General features: G+C 43.1%; 1 protein-coding gene across 2 annotated transcripts in view; it reads left to right on the top strand.

Moving 5' to 3' along the window:
* The window catches only part of PRAG1 (PEAK1 related, kinase-activating pseudokinase 1), a 47,872-nt gene that overhangs the window by 18,305 nt on the left and 9,958 nt on the right, over positions 1-19,609 (top strand). For both annotated transcript variants that reach the window (XM_059909273.1, XM_059909274.1), the window contains exon 4: positions 8,877-9,034. In XM_059909273.1, the coding sequence (XP_059765256.1) occupies positions 8,877-9,034 (158 nt within the window). The remainder of the gene's footprint in view (positions 1-8,876; positions 9,035-19,609) is intronic.

The raw sequence follows: 19,609 nt of genomic DNA, 5'->3' as shown, positions 1-19,609 counted from the left end.
CTTTTTTTACAGTGGGGAGGCAGGCTAATATAATAAAAGAGGTTCTTCTGTTTCTAAATTTTTGTGTAATGGAGCTAAGCTACCTGGTCATCTGAAGACTATGTCAGCCCCTGAACCTGGGGCTACACTACAGTTTATCAAGCTCTTGAATATGTAGATTCAAACTGAGGTCTGGTTGACGGACAAGTCAACTCTTCCTAGTTATTTTAGAATAATGCATGTCCTCAAAGAATCACCCTGATGAACTTTCTTTTTTGGGTCTCTTCAAAGTACCAAAAGAGTGAAATCTCTAGCGCATCTACTTTCTGCTTCTATCCAGGTAGCAGAAAGAATTACTGGGTTTGCTGGAGGCTGCTAAAGTCTTCTCTCTGTCTCTCTCCCCATCCATCCATCCATCCACCCATCCACCCATCTTTCTGTATAACCAGTACCTTCTATGTACCTGGTGCTGTTTTTAGCGCTTTTTAAATATTAACTCATTGAATCTTCCTAACCACTCTCCTCCCCCCACAGTGAGGTAAGTAGTGTTGTTATCTCCATTTTATGGATGGGAAGCTATAGCACAGAGAGATTAAGCGTCTTTTCCAAGGCACGCAGCCAGTAAGCAGTGGAGCAAGGACCCCAAACCCAGGCAGCGGGGCCCCAGTGTTCATGCTCTTAACTACATCAGTGGCCTTCCTGGGTGACTCTGAAATCCATCTGGGAAGCTATTCAAATGCTTACATTGCTGTTGTTCCCAAAAGCTCCAGAGGGTCCTTCAACGCTGTGCTGGCCTGTGGGCAGGGCAGCTGGTGGGAGGGGCCCCTCTGTGGATTGCAGTTGTTCAGTCTTCACTTCCAGTGGTTATTCATCGTCTTCTTTCCCATCTGCCCCTGTGTGAACAGTTGTAAGAGCTTCCACCTTGGCTTAACAGGCCAGGAGTTGAAGACTTATTGTTCTCAGGTGATGGGATTGGAGGTGCAAGTGTAGTGGACCAGGTGATGGGGTCCAGCCGCTGTGTTCTTCCGCACTCTCTTACTTGCTCTCAACAGCTGGTCTCCCCATCCTCAGCCTTAGCTGAAACCTCCCCACGTTTGGTAGTTGCAAACATCTGCCCTTCTCACTCCTGCACCAGAACCTCCTTGGGGAAGGACACAGCCACGCAGACTTGCGGCCACAAATAAGAGACTGATTTTCCAAGACAGGAAAGGTCATCTTTTAAAACCATTTGTGTCTCTCAACGCGAAAGTATATCTGTGTATAGTCAGGGCAAATGGCTCCAAACTTCCATTTGACCAATTTAAGCATTTTTATCCATTTTTATACTAGCTAACTAGTAACCTAAAGATGTGTGTGTAGGTGCAGGCGTGCGTGCGTGCACAGGCGCGCCTACCACTATCTTTAAAAATAAGCATGGCTTTATTTCTATTTTTAAATGGTTTCCAGTGAATGCAAAGCACATTTGTTTTTGGGTTGAACCAAAGGCTTTTTCAGCTTGAAGAGCCCCAGCAGTCACCAGTGCATTAACTGCAAATGCAAATTAACAAGTCTGCACCGTGGGGACCATAAAGGTCATCTGACCCAAAATGAAACTGATTTCCTATCTTTATACATGCTAATAAATCAGCGGGGAAACCTGCCCCAGAGCAGACTGGATCCTTTAGTTCCTTCATTTGGCACTTAGACACTTGCAAAATAACTCCCATAGCATCTTCATCAAAGAGCACTAAAGATAAAAACAGTAAGAACCTTTCTGGTGTAGCTATCTGCCTTTCTCATCCCATCTCTTGAAAAAAAATTTTTTTTAACTACAATTGTGTAAATTCAGGATATTTTGGGACTGTTGTATTTTGTAGATATGAGAAAGGTTCACCTATTGAGTCCAGCTTTGCTGAGGGCTGTTATTTACTCAGTGTTCCTGCCTTTTGCAAGTTTTGCCCCTTTTGCAAGTTTTGCTGGGCAAGTGTAGCTGGGCAAGTGTAATTCTTTTCTAAAAGGAAACATTTATCCTCCTAGATGCCTCCCAGTTATTGAAACAGAGGCAGATAAACTTAATCAAGAAGTATTTAATAATTACTCTGTGTTCCAGCATGTCCTGACTGACACAGCTCCTCAAACAGTTTATAATTGTGGTGGCAACAAGCCTGTTTCACATGAAACAGAGTAATCTACCCAGGATTATAACCAAATGCTCAGTGATGTGAATCAGACTGTTTGGTGTGAGTTCCAGAGGGGAGAGACCAGTCAGAGAAGATTGAGATGGCTTAGGAAGGGTTTTTAGGTAAGTGATCCTGCTGCTAGGTCTTGGGGATGGAAAAGGTTTGAAGGGGAGAGAGAATGTTTTCCTCTGTGCCAAGGTGGGGAAAGGACAGGAATGCAGGGTGCTTTGGGGACAATGGGAGACTAGCCCCATTAGAGCAAAGTATATATGAGCATAAGTAATAGGTATTGATTAACCAAAATGGTGATAATTTTTTTCCAAACAAAAAACTAGGCATATGTTCTAATGTACAGACCGTGTGGGGAAATATTTGAAATAGGGAGTGTCAAAGAAAATCCGGGGTGTGTGTTTCTGTCACCGTAGAGGACCAGAGCTGATCTAGTATGGCTGCCGAGGTCAAGAATACTTATAAGAGCTCTGTGTAGGGCTCTTCAGGGTTGGTCATCATTATGAGAGTAGAATTTTGGAAAGATTTTGAGGATCTGCAAGGCTGCAGATCTTTCTGGAAGATGTGGCTTGAACCCTGTATATACTTTTTTAAAGGAGATTGATCAATATTTATCTACCAGGTTGTAGATAAATATGTTTTTTAATTAATTAATTTATTTATTTTGGGCTGCATTGGGTGTTCATTGGTGCGTGTGGGCTTTTCTCTGGTTGTAGTGAGCAGGGGCTACTCTGTTGTGGTACGTGGGCTTCTCTTGTTGCGGAGCACGGTCTCTAGGCACGCGGGCTCAGTAGTTGTGGCGCACAGGCTCAGTAGCTGTGGCTCGCGGTCTCTAGAGCGCAGGCTCAGTAGTTGTGGCGCACGGGCTTATTTGCTCCGCGGCATGTGGAATCTTCCCGGACCAGGGCTCGAGCCCGTGTCCCCTGCATTGGCAGGCGGATTCTTAACCACTGCGCCACCAGGGAAGGGTTGTTGAAGTAGAGACGGTGTCACCTCTACTCACTATCATATGCACAAGACCTGACACAGTGCCCGGCACGCAGCAGGCAGTCAATATTTATTCGCTGGAAAATCTGAGAGTCAGAAGAGACAGGATGGGGGATGCACTGCAGGTCCTACAGGCATAAGATAAATAAAAACAGGGTGCTCTTATTCACCAAGCAAACCCCGTGTTTTAGCTCAAATCACTGAATGATTTTGACTTTAGGATGTGGCCAAATAGTAGAGAATGAATGGGGTGAAACCGAGTGTATTTGAGAGGGTATTTGAATTGCTTCTAATGATGCAGCCCAACAGGACAATTGGAGATTGAAAGCTGCAGGTCACAGAGGCAAAGCCGTCCCTATTTTCCTGTGCTTTTGCAGGAAGTGCATTTTATAGAAAAGTCAGAGAGGAACTGAGGGGAAACGGAGAGCTCTGAGCTGGTGAATTCACAGCAGGCTGACAGGGCACTCTCAGCCGCCTCTGAAGCTGGCCCTTCATCCTCAGGGCTGCTCCACGGTCACTGGCACAGCCCATCCCCAGGCTCTGGGGGGCCATGCGGATGATCACAGCACCGCAGGCTGGAGTCCGGGATGGTAAGAGGCTCTCATTCTTTGATTTAGGCATGACCTGATTTATTCGCATCTAAACCAGTCTGTTTTCACTTCTTGGTAATGTAAACAAGGTATATAGAGTTTTCTAACATGTTTGTGCTTTCAGAGCTACCTGCAAGGGCTTCTCCAAAAGACTAAACTTAGCAGTGAACTTGACCAATCCAAAGACGGGGTGGTGTGATTGTGTACCAGGGTCTGGAGAGCTAGTCTAAAACTGCATGCTGGCATTATGTGACTTTTCATATCTTCTGCTCCAGAGGCAAAAAGTTTTCAACCAAATGGATGTGAACTAAACCAAAGTCGGCCGTGAGAATGAAAATTTGCCTCTGTCACACTTTAAGTTGTGCTGCCGTATGAGGATTCTAGCAGCCATGTGAACTTTGATATACAATCTCTGCCCGACACCGGGGTCCAGTATCCGTTAAAAATTTCGGACATTCTGAAAACTCGGGGTATTTTTAGACTCGGCTTTTTTCCTACAAATGAGGAAGTCTGGCAGATGGCTCTTCCGCCTGGATTATTATTATTTTTTGCAGCTTTCTACTAATACAGTATGGAGAAAACTCTGGCAAGGCTTCTTTCTCTAAGGACAATGGGGGGAAAAGCCATTCTGCAAACACCGGGCAGCAGCTGCCGGGCTCAGATCTCTAAGGACGCTGTGCCACTGGCTGTGTATTTCACGCTGCTCTCCTGTGACTGTGTCTAATCAACGTGGGGAGGCAGGGAAGGAAGTCTGAGCAAGAGCAAGTCATTTATCACAGTGCGGAGCAAAGACATCTGTGCGGGCCGGGCTCTCGCTGCAGCTGATAAGAGTGTTATTTGCCACCCAGAGAGGAAAGACTAGAGTATGTGGTTTTGGCCCCATGAAACCACTTCCTTAAATTACATGACATCAGAGTTCATCTTATAGATGGTTTGCACTGGTTTTATGAAAGGCAAATCAAACTATCATTAATGAGGGAAAAGTGCCTTTAAAAAAGTAAGTATAGTCTTGTTATGCGTTGCTGAGTACATTCGGATTGGCCTTGGCCTTGCATCTGACAGAACAATCCATTAGGGCTCAGAAAAGTCACCTTCGGAATATTAAGCCTTTTGCAGGGATTCTTAAGAAATCTATTGCACACACAGACTGGAGATACAAAAACAATGTGATTGTCAGTCTGCTTTGATGGCCAGCTTCCCCTTTCATTTTCAAATCTGGTGTGTTTTTGTTCATTCAATAATTAAAGTGGCAATTCTCTAAGATAGCAGATCATACAGGTTTCCAAGGTGGAAGATATTTGATGCAGTTCATATGACAGATTTAAGAGAAGGGGTCACCCCTTTCCTCCTTATTTACATCTAAGCATCCCAACTGCCTATTGGGTTTTAGTTACTGGGCGGGAACCTGGGCTTCTTGAGCTTTTTTGGTAGAGAAACAGTAGTAATATCCCCAGAAACCATGGAAACATGAAAATTCCACTTGTGGCTTGGACTAAGATTGACCAAAGTCTGCATTTGGAGGCTTCCCACTTCCCTACACATACACACACATACACACACACACACACACACACACACACGAGAAATAACTTTTTCCATCCATGAGGCTATCCTGTGGTGGAACCAATCCTCGTAGAGCCTGTCTGTCCCATGGGGACTGATGGAAATCTCACTGGGTCATCTCTGTGTTCCTTGCCTTTCAGAGGCTCAGCAACAGGTCAACAGGAATGGCCAACCTGGACTCATTTAGGCCCTAGTGATTTTCTTTCCTTCTTTCTAGAAATGAACATTTCTATGTTCATTTTCAACTTATCAGGTATTTCAAGCATACAATGAAGTTCAAAGAATAATTTAACTCACTTTCATGTGTCCCCCTAAGATTTTTCGAATATTAACATTTTGTTACCTGTTTCGGATTTTTAAAAATAAAATATTGCAGGTACAGTGGAAGATCCCTCTCCATCCAATTTCCATTTCAATTTCCCCTTGCTACCCAGAGTCATCACTATCTTGAAGTTGATGAAGTTATTTCCATTTTACCACATATATGTAATATATAAAAAATACATAGCATCATTATGTGTTTTAAAATTGTATATAAATGGTATCACACTTTACATGAGCCTTTTGCAATCTACTTTTAATATTCAGCATTTTAAGAATAATTTTCATACCTTAAAATCAAGTTTAGTTATTTTTGAATGCTATGTGGTATTCCATTACAAGACTATACCACAGTGTATCCATTCCTTTATTGATGGACGTTGGACTGTTTATGATTTTGTTTTTGCTGTTAGTAACACTGTGAACAGTCTTGTCTGTGCATGAGTTTCTCTAGATCTGCACTGTACAGTGCAGCAGCCACTAGTTAAAATGTGGTGAGCCTAAATTGCAATGTGCTGTAAATATAAAATACACACCAGATTTTGAAGACTTAGAATGAAAAAAATATATAAAATATCTCATTAATAATGTTATATTCATTACATGTTGAAATGACAATATTTTTATGCATTTTGTGAAATAAAATACATTAAAATTAATTTCATCTATAATTTGGCTACTAAAATTTTTTTCATTTTATATATATACATGTATAGATACATGACTTGCATTATATTTCTATTGAATAAGGCTGTTCTATCAATAGATCAGGAGTCAGTAATCCACCACCCACAGGCCAGTCATCTATGTCTGTGAATAAAGTATTGCTAGAAAACATACCCATTTGTTTACATATAATGGCTGCTTTCCTGCTACAACAGCAGAGTTGATACTTGCAACAGAGACTATATGATCTGTGAGCCTAAAATATTTACCATCTGGCCTTTAAGGAAAAGTTTGTCTATCCCTATTTAACCTTTTTTGAACCAGGTTTTTAAAATATATTTTAAATAAGTATATTTAATATTGTGATCCAACACACATACACACACGAAACAAAAATTCCACAAAACAAAGTTTCACAAATCCTTACTCTATATTTTCATTTTTTTTTCTGGTCTGTTCTTGTTAAAATAAACTGCTAGTTGGTAAACTGCCTTGACTCATGAAATTGACCTGGCCATTCATTCACTACTATTCATTTGAAAATATTGTTCCCTTTGCATCTGGCACCTGCGCATTTTTCTTTCTTTTAATGCTTCACTGTTATACTAAATAATTGTGTGTGTGTGCGCATATGTGTATCTGTATGTACTCATACATACACACATTTATGTATTTCTTAGTTTCATCTATTTATATACATTTCATCTAATGTTTTTCTGCACCAGCTCAGCAGCTATGGTGCTAGAGTTTCTCCCTTGGCAGCTTTCTGAGCCTGAAAACCAAGAGACTCCAGGGGCCACTTTGAAGAGGGCAGCATAGTTGGATTGCCATAGATCTGGCTTTTTTCCTAGACTGAGGACTTGTCGTTATTCACAACTTCATATCTTGGCTTCATCTGCAAAAGCCATTATTGATGGATCTGATGAGGATAAAAATATTTTATGAAACTTTCTATGATTATATTTTGCCAGAGGGTAAAATAAAGATAATATACTGCCATAGCACTTCCAAAAGATTTGATATCCCCACGGTCCCTACAGTGATGTTGAAATATAAAGAATACTATTGGGGCTTCCCTGGTGGCGCAGTGGTTGAGAATCCGCCTGCCAATGCAGGGGACACGGGTTCGAGCCCTGGTCTGGGAAGATCCCACATGCCGCGGAGCAACTGGGCCCGTGAGCCACAATTACTGAGCCTGCGCGTCTGGAGCCTGTGCTCCGCAACAAGAGAGGCCGCGATAGTGAGAGGCCCGCGCACCACGATGAAGAGTGGCTCCTGCTTGCCGCAACTGGAGAAAGCCCTCGCACAGAAACGAAGACCCAACACAGCCATAAATAAATAATTAATTAATTAATTATTTTAAAAAAAGAATACTATTAGTTGTAACATTGCCATCACTGTCACACCTAGGTGTAACAGCTTTAAAACGTTTTTTAATCTGGTTCTAAGAGTTGGAGGTGGGGAGACAGACATGTTTCTAGAGAGCACGTTTCATGGGAGCGAACTTTCTCTAAACTTTTCTGTTAATGAACAAGGGATTCCAGTGCCTGTGAGGACCAGTACAGGGCTGCGCAGTATTGAACACAAAGAACGATCGGTACATTCTTGGCTGTAAGGTCATATGCATTAAATGAGGCAGTTCTGATGCCAAATCAATACTGTACTGTGTATTTCCTACAGCAGATGTTGAGATATAGATCTGCCGTAGTGGGAGCAGGCATGTAATCAGGAAATATCAGTTCAGACAAATCTGGGTTACCACCAACAGCGAAAGGGCTGGATTGATTGTGGTCTGTCCCACTGCGTGGGGAAAATGTCAGGTCAGAGTGAATATTCATGTAGTCCTTGGAAAGAGGGAAAGAGAAATCAATAAGCTAAACCTTCTACTTAATAATGCAACTGTTTTCTCCAAGGCGAGTTCTTTTTTCTTGAACTTGGTATTCCTGTCCCTGATGTATCGGTCATGCTGTCTTAGAGATGCAACCAAAGATTTCATAGAAAGCCTAAGGGCAGATTCATTCCATAGTTCTGGAATAAGGGTTACGTTAACATGGTTCCATCTAAATATTGCACTAGATGTCTGGTTAAAATTGACCTTAAGTCCAAGGAATAAGCTAGGCCCTTTGAAGCTATGTCAAGAGAGTACCAGGCACAAAAGAAATCTCTTGTTTTTGGTCTGAATTTGCAATTCCCTTGTCCTGTGATCTTGCAAAACCTACCCAATGTCTGTATATCTCTATACATTGGCTTGTATGATAACGTTCAATTTTTCTTTGTAGAGATGTTACATAGGATATAGTAGATGACATAAATGTTTTGGCAGACGGGGCCAGAATATGAAGGCAATTCCTCCCAAATCATGATTTTGGTGCTTTTCTAAATTTAATAGACTCACTTCTCCTTAACCATGCTTGAGAAGTCTCCTGCCATTCATGTGCATAAGGTTTCAGAAGAGTCCCTGTTCTCTCTTCCCCAAATCGTTTTTTTAAAACTTACTGGCACTGATCAGGCTTCAGGAGCATAGTAGGTTCATAATCCATCAGCTGGTTTTTTAATAGAAACCTAATTAATTACTTCTATCATTTGTTTCTACATTTTCCAGGCACCTGTTAAAAATGAACAAGAGCAGCTCTGATTTGGAGAAGGTGAGCCAGGGCTCTGCTGAGAGCCTCAGCCCATCCTTCAGGGGCGTCCACGTCAGCTTCACCACGGGCTCCACGGACAGCCTGGCCTCCGACTCCAGGACCTGCAGCGACGGAGGTAACAGACTTGACCTTGATGGAGAGGCTTAGATTCCCTGAGTCTGGAAGGCCAGCCTGGGTTAATTGCCTAGATTCGGAAGGGCCGAGCTAGACCTACTGTCTTGGTCCCACTTTCCCTGTGAAGTAGACTCTACCAAGGAGCAGTTGACATTTATTCCCTATTGAATTTATGACAAGGTGCCTCATCCCATATCTCCCTCTCCAGTTATACACAGCGCATCCGCATGGCAGCAAGGTGGGAGGAGGCTGAAGTCGGAAGCATATCGAAAGACTCCAGATTCCTTGGGTAATGAGACATCTGTGTATAGGTCTGCGTTCCATTTCTGTCTTCAGGGTTAGTTTACAGGGGATTGGGTGCGTGCCAACCACAAATTCCCCCTCCCCCACCCTCTGTCTCTCTCATTCTTTCATGGGCACACACACATACACACACATATATATGCACACACTTGGACACGCAACAGGTGTTTACATAAGTGTGTGTTGAATTAAAGCATGCAGGCTTCATTAGACCACCATCCATCCCACTTTCTGGATTAAGCTCTAAGGCATAATATGTGGCTAAGTCCTGACTGGGTATTCAGTCGGCCCTTGGTATTCTCGGGTTCCGAATTAGCGGATTCAAAGAATTTCCAACCACTGTTGGTTAAATCCGCGGATGCAGAGCCCGTGGATACAGAGGGCCGACAGTACTCCGCCATTTTATATAAGGGACTTGAGCATCCATGGATTTTGGTATCTGAGGTGATTCCTGGAACCAGTTCCCCGCGGATAATGAGGGACGAGTGTATTCCTAAAAAAAGAACTCTTGCTTTCCTCTAGTTGTGATGGGTAGTATTAAAACCTTCACCCTCTAACATTTGTGTGTGTGTGTCCTCTCCTGCATTTCTCGTTGACTTGCCCTAGCATGTTAGGTTTGGACATGTGCTAGCATGACTCTCTTTCTCAGTCCTAAGGAAGTATTTCTTCTCAGTAGGCATTTTTGGAGTAGAGGGTTCCACTGTGAATTTACTGTCACCAACATTTTTCTATCTAAAAGATTAGCGCTGCTAAGACAAAAGCATATGTTGTACGTCAGCCTGTGGTGTGTTCTGATGGGAAACTTCTGACAGCTCTGACTTCAAAACAGGAAATATCTTAGCCTTGATTTGGGTGGGACGTGGCAAAAGAGGATTTTCTTTCTCTGCAGATTTTCCTGGGTTTCTGTCTTTTTCCTTTTCCCATTCCATTGTGCAGAAATTCTACAAGGCACATTATTCCATCGAAGGCTGGGCTGGGCACGTGAACCATTAGTCCCTGTGCTGGTCAGCCCTGACCTGCTCTCTTGGGATTGTGAGCAATTCTGAGGGAGGGGTCTTTCATCCTCCACTCGCCAGCTGGTGTTGGTGAGAACTGGACTCAATTGCCCCAGCACTTTGCTTCTCAGAACCAGATTATGATGTTTGCTCTCAGGGCTCTTACGGTCTAGCCAGGAAGGTAAGATTAAAATACCTGACATGTGGGTGGATGGGTTAAGCTAGGAAATTGGGCTGCTCAGAGCAGAAGTGCTTATGAAAGCTTCCAGAGAGAGAGAAATCAATGAGCGCTGATGTAGGGTTCAGGGAAGGCTTTTTTTTTTTTTTCTTTTGGGCTGCACCTGAGGCATGCGGGATCTTAGTTCCCTGACCAGGGATTGAACCCGCGCCCCCTGCAGTGGAAGCAGGGAGTCTTAACCACTCCACTGCCAAGCAAGTCCCAGAGAAGGCTTTTTGAGGAGATGGGACTTCAGCTCTTGTCTCCAGAGTGGTTAAAATTGAGAAGGTAGAGGGAGGAGGAGGGGTCTTTGCAGGTTAAGGAAACAATTCAAGAGGAGAGAAGGCCCAGGGTTAGCGGTGCACATGGGGAAAGGGTCAGACCAGCCCGACGCGCTTCAGTGGAAGCAAATGAGGGGCAGTGGGACATGAGGTGGTGGGAGGCTGGGGGCTGGATTGTACAAAGCTCTCAAAACCAGTTTGTGGAGTTTGGAAATGGAGAGCCACTTGAGGGTTTATGAGTACAATGGTGACACTTAACTCAGTCATTTTCGAATTAAAATGAATGTATTTTCTTGTACACCTGACACTGAGATAACATTGTAAATCAACTGTACTTCAATTTTTAAAAAAGAATATATTTTCATGGTTAGTCCTTTATCACGAACGAGTTATTCAGTGGAAATAAACCTCGAAATATAGATTCCTAGATCAACAAAAAGGTATATAACTTCTTACCAGACTCTGACTCCTCAGAGCAAACCAATTTCTATCTGCTGCTCCTACTTATGGCTCTGTACCCAGAACCATGCTTTGAAACTGGCAAGAGACCACAGGCATTCTCTCTCTCTTCTTTTTTTCCTTTTTTATGTCTCTTAAACATTAAGCTGGAGAATATCCAGAACCGCAGGTCATGAAATGTAAGAAACCCTTCATTCAGCCACTCATCATTAGCCAAGACAGCTGGCTTTAATCTATTACTGAACAATTAGCTTTCCATCCTGTGAATCCTTACTCACTTTTACCTCGTAGCTGAAATATTGACCCATCGTGCCTTTTGTTACTATTTGGCATCTAGCGCCAAAGCTGAGAGAGGGAATCCAAATAGGAGAGGTAGAGTTAGTTCAAGAATGTAGCGTCCACCTCTTTAATATTATATATTAAGTCAAAAGAGACCATTCAACTATACATTGATTTTTGTCAGTAAGAATTCAGTAATGAAAACAATGCATTTTGTGGACTTTGTGCATCTGTGGTATGGGTGGGCCTGGGTGAGTTGAGGACAAAGTCATTCCAGGGCATAGCATAGTAGTAGTTTGTGTTAACTTCTTGGAAGCTCATCAGGGTTAATGGTGAAAATTAGTTTTCTACTGTTCAGGTTTTGTGGTCTCCCAAAATATAGTTTTAAATTTTCTAAGTAAAATAAACATAATCGAAAGCTATAACTTGGTTGCATTTTAAAAACGAGTGTGTCTAAACTTTACGTTGACAAAATATTTTTGTATCAATGTTAATGTCAGCTCTTTGTGCTTGTATCACATTCCATAATCCTCCAAGCACATCTGTTATCCCATTTGTCCATGTGGGCAGTTCCATTGAACAGTGGGTCAACTCGGTGAAAGGAAAAATCCATCTAAGCAGTTGTCGGGTTTATGCTTGGTTGGGGAGGGACAAACTGCATGTATTAGGACAGATCCATGAATGCTGCCAAGGGAAAGGTCATCTGTAGTGGATGGATGGATGGGCGTGGGGGGAATGATCAGCAGAAATGATCACCAGAAGACTCTTGTGCTTTTAAATGGTTACTTTTAAATATGCAGACCTCATAATTGCATTAAGATCATTTTCCCTTTTGATTTAGGATAACATTACAACTCAGTTCCACAGTTAAACAAAGATCATAGATGCCAGGTTCCCCTCTTCCCAAAGGAGATTAGTGCTGTGTTGAACTGAAAATATGGGCAGACGTGATGGATGAGAGGCCTAAATAACTATACAGTAGTGAATATACTTATAAACTCTCATGAAGCTATGCACCAAGGCAGTGTTTGTGTTCTGATTTTTGTAACTGGCAAACCAGGAACACAGAAAGTTAATTAAATATCTTGACAGTAGTCAGCTTGTGTTTCTCAACAATAATGCCAAGAAGATTTTTGAAATATAGACATTAATTCAATCATTAGTTTGATAGATATTTGTTGAATACAAACTATGGGCTGGATACAGTTTTAGATGCTGAAGATACAGCAGTAACAAAAAAATGCCCTGTCCCTTCCTTTCATGGAGCTCACATTCCAGTGGGGAGAGATGGGCAATGAGGAAGATAAGGGTCTAAAGTAGCCAGTGTGTCAGATGGCAGTAAGTGCTATGGGGAAAAGTCAGCCAGAAAGGGGCCAGGGAAAGGTGGGAGCACCTGTCAAGGGGAGACAGTAAGTCCACAAAGACGTCAGTCAGAATGAGTGACAGCCTGACCCTCACTGAGCCCTTGCTCACTTACTCAGGCTGTTACCTGAGACTCTAAGAAGAAATTGTATTTTTTAAAGAGCCATGTACCACAGTGTTCACTGGAGCTGTATTTACAATAGCCAGCAACCTAAGTGTCCATCGACAGATGAATGGATAAAGAAGATGTGGCACATATATACAGTGGAATATTACTCAGCCATGAAATGAAACGAAATTGAGTTATTTGTAGTGAGGTGGTAGATGGACCTAGAGTCTGTCATACAGAGTATAGTAAGTCAGAAAAAGAAAAACAAATACCATATGCTAACACATATATATGGAATCTAAAAAAAAAAAAAGGTTCTGAAGAACCTAAGGGCAGGACAGGAATAAGACACAGATGTAGTGAATGGACTTGAGGACACGGGGAGGGGGGAGGGTAAGCTGGGACGAAGTGAGAGAGTGGCATGGACTTATGTACACTACCAAATGTAAAATAGATAGCTAATGGGAAGCAGCCACATAGCACAGGGAGATCAGCTCGGTGCTTTGTGACCACCTAGAGGGGTGGGATAGGGAGGTTGGGAGGGAGAACACAAGAGGGAGGAGATATGGGGATATAGGTATATGTATAGCTGATTCACTTTGTTATAAAGCAGAAAATAACACACCATTGTAAAGCAATTATACTCCAGTATAGTGGATTAGGATTCCAGGCTTTAAAGCCGTGGCCCAGGTTCAATCCCTGGTCAGGGGACTGAGATCCCACAAGCCACACGTCACAGCCAAAAAAGAAAAAGGAAAGGTGGTCCTGAAAAAGGCATCTAGGGCTTCCCTAGTGGCGCAGTGGTTAAGAATCCGCCTGCCAATGCAGGGGACACGGGTTCGAGCCCTGGTCTGGGAAGATCCCACATGCTGCGGAGCCTATGCGCCACAACTACTGAGCCTGTGCTCTAGAGCCCGCGAGCCACAACTACTGAGCCCACGTGCCACAACTACTGAAGCCCGCGCGCCTAGAGCCCATGCTCTGCAACAAGAAAAGCCACCGCAATGAGAAGCCCGCGCACCACAACAAAGAGTAGCCCCTGCTCACCACAACTAGAGAGAGAAAGCCCGCGTGCAGCAACTAAGACGCAAAGCAGCCAAAAATAAATAAATAAATTTATAAAAAAAAAAAAGGCATCTAAAACTCTCTAGCCAAAAATAGTGTGCTTTCTGACAATTAAGCAGGCTTGTTAGAGCACTTGATCCTAAATTGGTGGGTTCAGTCTAATATATTACATTGATGTTTTGCTCTAACACAGTATACCCTCCCATCCCCCACGGAGACAGAGTCACCGATTCTATTCTGGGAGATGTGTTACTGAAGGAAGGAGAAGTTATCCTAAAGGAAAAAATACTCATTTGTAAGATTGTCTGTGGCCTGAGCCCTCACAATATCACTGAAGTGAAGCTTCATTTTAGTTTGAGCTATTCCCTTTAAACTAAATTTTTTAAAAATATATTATTACTTCAATAAAGTCAATACATGTCTATGATAAAAATCCAAACAATGGAGAAAGATATAAAGTGAAAAGTCAGAGTCTTCAGACTCCCAGCTCCCCCTCAACTTGGAACATTTTTTTCTACATCATCCCAGAAATTCTTTTCCATATTTTAAATATCATAAACTTCAGTTCTACACATTTTTGTACTTACTGTATCTTGAAGTCCTTCAAATCAGAACCTCTAAGCCTACCTCATTTTTTTTCATGCTGCATATTTTTTTCATTGTATAAATTGGTTAAACCCTTCTCTTGTCAATGCATGTTTAGGTTACTTTCATTACAAGTCTGCAGGAATATCCTGTGACGTACACTAAGATAATTTGGTGAGCATATCTGTAAGATAAATTCTTAGAAGTAGAATGGATATGTCAAAATGTATATGCATTTTTAAACAGATGTTACCAAATTAACCTCTAAAAATGTCAGTTTATGCTTCTGTCAACAGCATGTGAAAGTGCCTTGAACTAACTTTTAATTTTACTGTTAATTTGGAAGAAAACCCATAATGATTTTGTTATAACAGGGGAAAGATCATGATTCTGGAACCACACATGGGCTTTAGACATGGAATATTTTCCACGAGCCTGTTTTCCAAACTGAGACAGTGCTTCTCCTTTTTTGCATGTCAATTGCCTACCCATCTGGATCACTGTTTCTTGGGATGATTAAGTGGTCTGGAGAGACTTCTCACAAATGCCACATTTTCCATCCAATTGTAAAATGCTAATACTATGCTTCCATTTTCAGACCACGTTTACCTTCTTGAAAAAGCAAGGGTTCCTCCTGAAGGAATGCTATGTGCCTTCCTTTAAAAAAAAAAATAGAGTTTAGTCTATTCTGACCAGATTTTCCTTTGGAGGAAAAAATTACTCCGTGAGGCTAGAACATCCCCTCTGCCGCCACTCTTCACGTCTTCTGGGGGTGGGAAGAGGGGTTTTGGCCAAAATCAGTAAGACTGCCACTTCCTGTGTGACCCTGGCCTACACAGATGGCTTTAGTTTTCTCACCTTGAACATGAAGGGATTGAACCAGGCCACAGGGTGTGGGCGAGGTTTTCTCCATCTGCTTTGTTCCCTCTGCCTTGCATTTTGTAGGTGCTCAAGATATACTGAGTGAATGAATGGATTAATCTATACAGCCGTTTCCAGGCAAATCTCTTATCCTCATTTTTAAAAATGATCCACAGAACACTAAGTGTTTTGAACAAAAGAAAATTCAATTTGCTTTCCTTTACTTTAAGTTGGAGAATCGTCAGACACCAAAGCTGAAGTTTGGAGCTGGGGGACTCTTAGCTGGGACCCTGCCCTTTGTCCCCACATTTGTTCTGGCCCAGCTGCCGTCAGGAGGCAGAGCCGGGCGCCAAGCAAGCCACACGGGCTCATTTATACGGTTCAAAACTGGACTGACCACTTCCTCCTGAAGCCCAGCTCTCATTTTGGCTATAGAGAACAGTGAAAGTACCTATTAAAACCCAGCCAGAAGAGAGGACTCTATAATCAGGAAACCTCACAGTGCTGGGTTTGAACTTTTGGCCTGCATTTCTGCATAGGAGTTAAGCTTTTTTTTCCCCACCGTTGAAATCCTGATTGCTCTTCTCTGCTTTATAAATATAATGGCACCAAACTAGTATACTTTCCTCTCCATCATTTTAAGATCCCACCCAGTGCACCGTATGTGATGTGTAGTTTTTTCCTAGAAACACTTTCTCTTCTCTGAAGCACAGGCACTAAGGAGATGCAGAGGTGTTCTGCTCTATAGCGGGCTGCGGGCTTGATATGCAGAATTGGAAATTGGAAGGAAAACTTAGGAAATGGGATTTGTAGCTCTCTGGCCCAATTAGGACTCAAAGTCATTAAAAAAAAACTACCAATGATGTAACTATGATGTAGGCAGACTTCCCAGCAAAGTATTTTCCATTCATATCCTTTTTACACCCTTAATTGTAAGCCAAAATTTGGAAACAGGGTGATCTAACACCGGCATAGAACCGGGATATATTTGACTTCGTCTCGTGCACCCTTGGATCTGAGTCCTGAGAACATGGACTGTTGGCCAGAGTTTTTCACGATTTTTTTTAGGCACGTTTTTCTGAACCAGTGGTTTGCCTGTGAATTTTGAGACTGTTTTAGGTGTCAAGGCATATTTGTTCCCTCTTCTTTCTGGCTCTTCTAAATGCAGAGCATGGCAGCTGCTGCAAACAGTAAGAATCTAGCCTCTGTGGGGCCCACAGCTGTGTTTGTGAGGAGGTGCCCCATGCAAGAGCCAAGAAAACAACAGAACCAGAGCGGGTCTTCTGGGGTGCTCTCTGATCCTGCAGAAGACAGCTAACTGCTTGTCTCATGCTGGAGAAATCAGTTTCATCGAGAAGGGCTACACGTAGACATCTCCCTCCAAATAGTAACAGCCAAGAATATTAACAGCTGAGATGTTATATGGTCCTGGGGTGCCTGGGGGTGATCAGAGTGAATTATGGTCTTTTCGCCTGGTGCGGGTCCACATCTGGAGAATGGTCAGAAGATGGTGTACCTGTTACCCAAGTAGGCGATTTTTTTTTAATGCAAAAAATCACAATATGTGTATGTAATGCCCAGTTATACAGAGAAAGTGCACATTTCAGATGAGCCTCACTTCACCGGATGAGGTCTGTGTAATGCAGTCCTTTACAACCTCTGGGGAAGTGCATGGCTAGGAGCCTTCCTACGCAGTGCCATCCTCTGATTACTGTGTGCTTTAGGCAGTGATTGTTGGGTGAGAAACACCTAACATCTAAGAAATGAAAAATGAACCAGCCCACATGCTAATCCCTGAAGCCGCGCCTCCTTCTAATACCCAGTACTCCTGCCCCGACTTAGCTAAGTGGTTATGGGATATAGATCTGATCAAAGCCACGCACTCACAGTTCCCACAAGAAAGCAAGAGAACACACACAGGGCAAAGGAGAAAATCACTTCCTTCCAACTGCCTGAACACACGCGTTATTTTCTGTGCTTAAAGCACAACCTCTTGGTTTTCTTTGGTGATCTAGGGAATAAGAAGTGTTACCGATTTTTTTTTTTTTTTTTTTAAGATTCCTGCTATCCTTAAAGATTGAAAAGTTTTCCAGCGGCAGCTTGTGGGAACTAGAGATAGAGGAACAGTGGAAGCAAGATAACCATCTGCCTAGAGGTATTTTATTTCAGGGGCAGCTTTGAGACAAAATGCACATGAGGAGTTGTTGTAAATGGAGAGAATGGCTGAAATTATAGACTATTAGTGCTGGAAGGAGCCTTCGCAGGGATGCAATCCGGTCAGTTTTTAAATGAGGAAATTCAGCCGAGTAAGATTGACAGCTTACATCAGGGTTCATCCCGCTGTGCGCCCTCAGATCAGACCAGAGGCAGAAAGGGGTGTGTTGAAAGCGTCAAGGAGAGCTGTAGGGGGAAGCCCAGGAAGGCAAACCAAATAAGGGGGTGGGAATAAGCATAAGGCTTAAGGAGGGGACTAACCATGAAACTGATTTGTCAAAAACCTCCCCGGCGGGTTGGACGTGGGACCAGGAGTCCTGACCATAGGCAGGCTGTCCCTGCCTGGACAGGGAGACTGGAGGCGCTGAGTAAAGCATTGACCGGGATTCTGACCACGCTCTGCCCCCTCCCCAACCCTTATCTTCTGTGTGGTGATAATGCATCTCTTTGCACAAACCTGGTTCCCAGCTCCCGTGTTCAACTAGCTGTGTTTACCAACTCTGTCCTCCTGGGGGCTTTGCGCTGGAGCTTGTCCTGTGCAGGAGGCCCCTGCTGTCACTTACTGATGCTGGTCAATGGGGCTGAGGCACGGACATCGGCACCTGAGGACATGGTCATCCACCTGGCTCCCTCCTGCCTGTGGAGCACCCCAAGTAAGGAGGCCCCTGTGTTGATGGGAGAGGCTTGGTGCCAGCCCATTCTGTCCCCCTTTGGCTGGAGAAAGCAGAGAGGGACTCAGGCAGAGACGGCTGTTACCCATTCAGAAGCAGCCCTGCAAAGGCCATGTGCCTCTGAGTGAAGTGACACAAAACTAACAGACAGTTTGCTTCCTTTGGGGCCTTTCTCCACTTGGCTCCGGCTTCTGTGTTTGTTGTGCGTCCTGCATCTTGGTCGTCCTGCTAAGGTGGGAGGGAGTCCAGAGAGGCACTATGTGCCCCGCCCTTAGGCCACATGCACAGTCAACTAAATGAGGGGCACACATCATAACTGCCTATTTCCTTGAATCTGACACCCATGTTTCTTTCGCATTTTAACCTTCAGGATAATAGGATGTATTTTACAATGTATGGATACAGTTAATGTTTCTTTTTTTTAATCCCCTTAAAAGCTGTTATTAAAATATTGGGTACATCTTTGAGTTAGTTCTTAGAATGAAAGAAATGAGTATTATTTTCAATTGGCCCCTTCTTGTCTCTGATGTCAGTACCTTTTCTTATATATTTTTTACCTGAACTCTTGTTTCATTGTGAACTCTCCATTTCATACATTGATATAAAGAGTGAGTCCAATCTTCGCTCTTGTCTCACCGTCTGTGACATTTCTGAAGGTCCCCATGCTCTGCGGAGGCCTGAGGCAGTGACGGAACTTTCCCCAAATCACATCAATATCCACCTGCACCTCTGGGAACTGTGGGGCCTGGGAACCACTCTCTTTCCCTTGAGATCTGTTTCTTCTTATGAAATCACATTCTCTGCCTTCTGAAATGTCTGTGGGCCTGCCCTGTCCCCCAGGCCATCAGGGCGTTTGTCAAAACTCAGAGAATTACACACTAAAAAGAAGGAATTATACTGTAGCTAAATTGTACCCTCTATAAACTGACTTTTTGAAAAAATCCAGCCAAGCCACACATGTTCAAGTTTGTTGGTGCTGTTGCAACATTGTTTGCAAAATGTTAGAAGCAACCTAAGTGTCCATCCATGGGGGACCAGTTAAATAAATTATGGTACTTGCATATGATGATACAGTATGGGATAGCTTTTAAAAAGAATTAGATAGACCTGAACATCATCTGATGTGGAATATCTCCAAGCCATAGTGGCAAGTGAAGAAAAGGAATACTGCAATC

The sequence above is a fragment of the Balaenoptera ricei genome, chromosome 21, assembly GCF_028023285.1.
Source record: "Balaenoptera ricei isolate mBalRic1 chromosome 21, mBalRic1.hap2, whole genome shotgun sequence".
Classification (NCBI taxonomy): Eukaryota; Metazoa; Chordata; class Mammalia; order Artiodactyla; family Balaenopteridae; genus Balaenoptera; species Balaenoptera ricei.
This window is presented reverse-complemented; position numbering and strand designations above follow the sequence as displayed.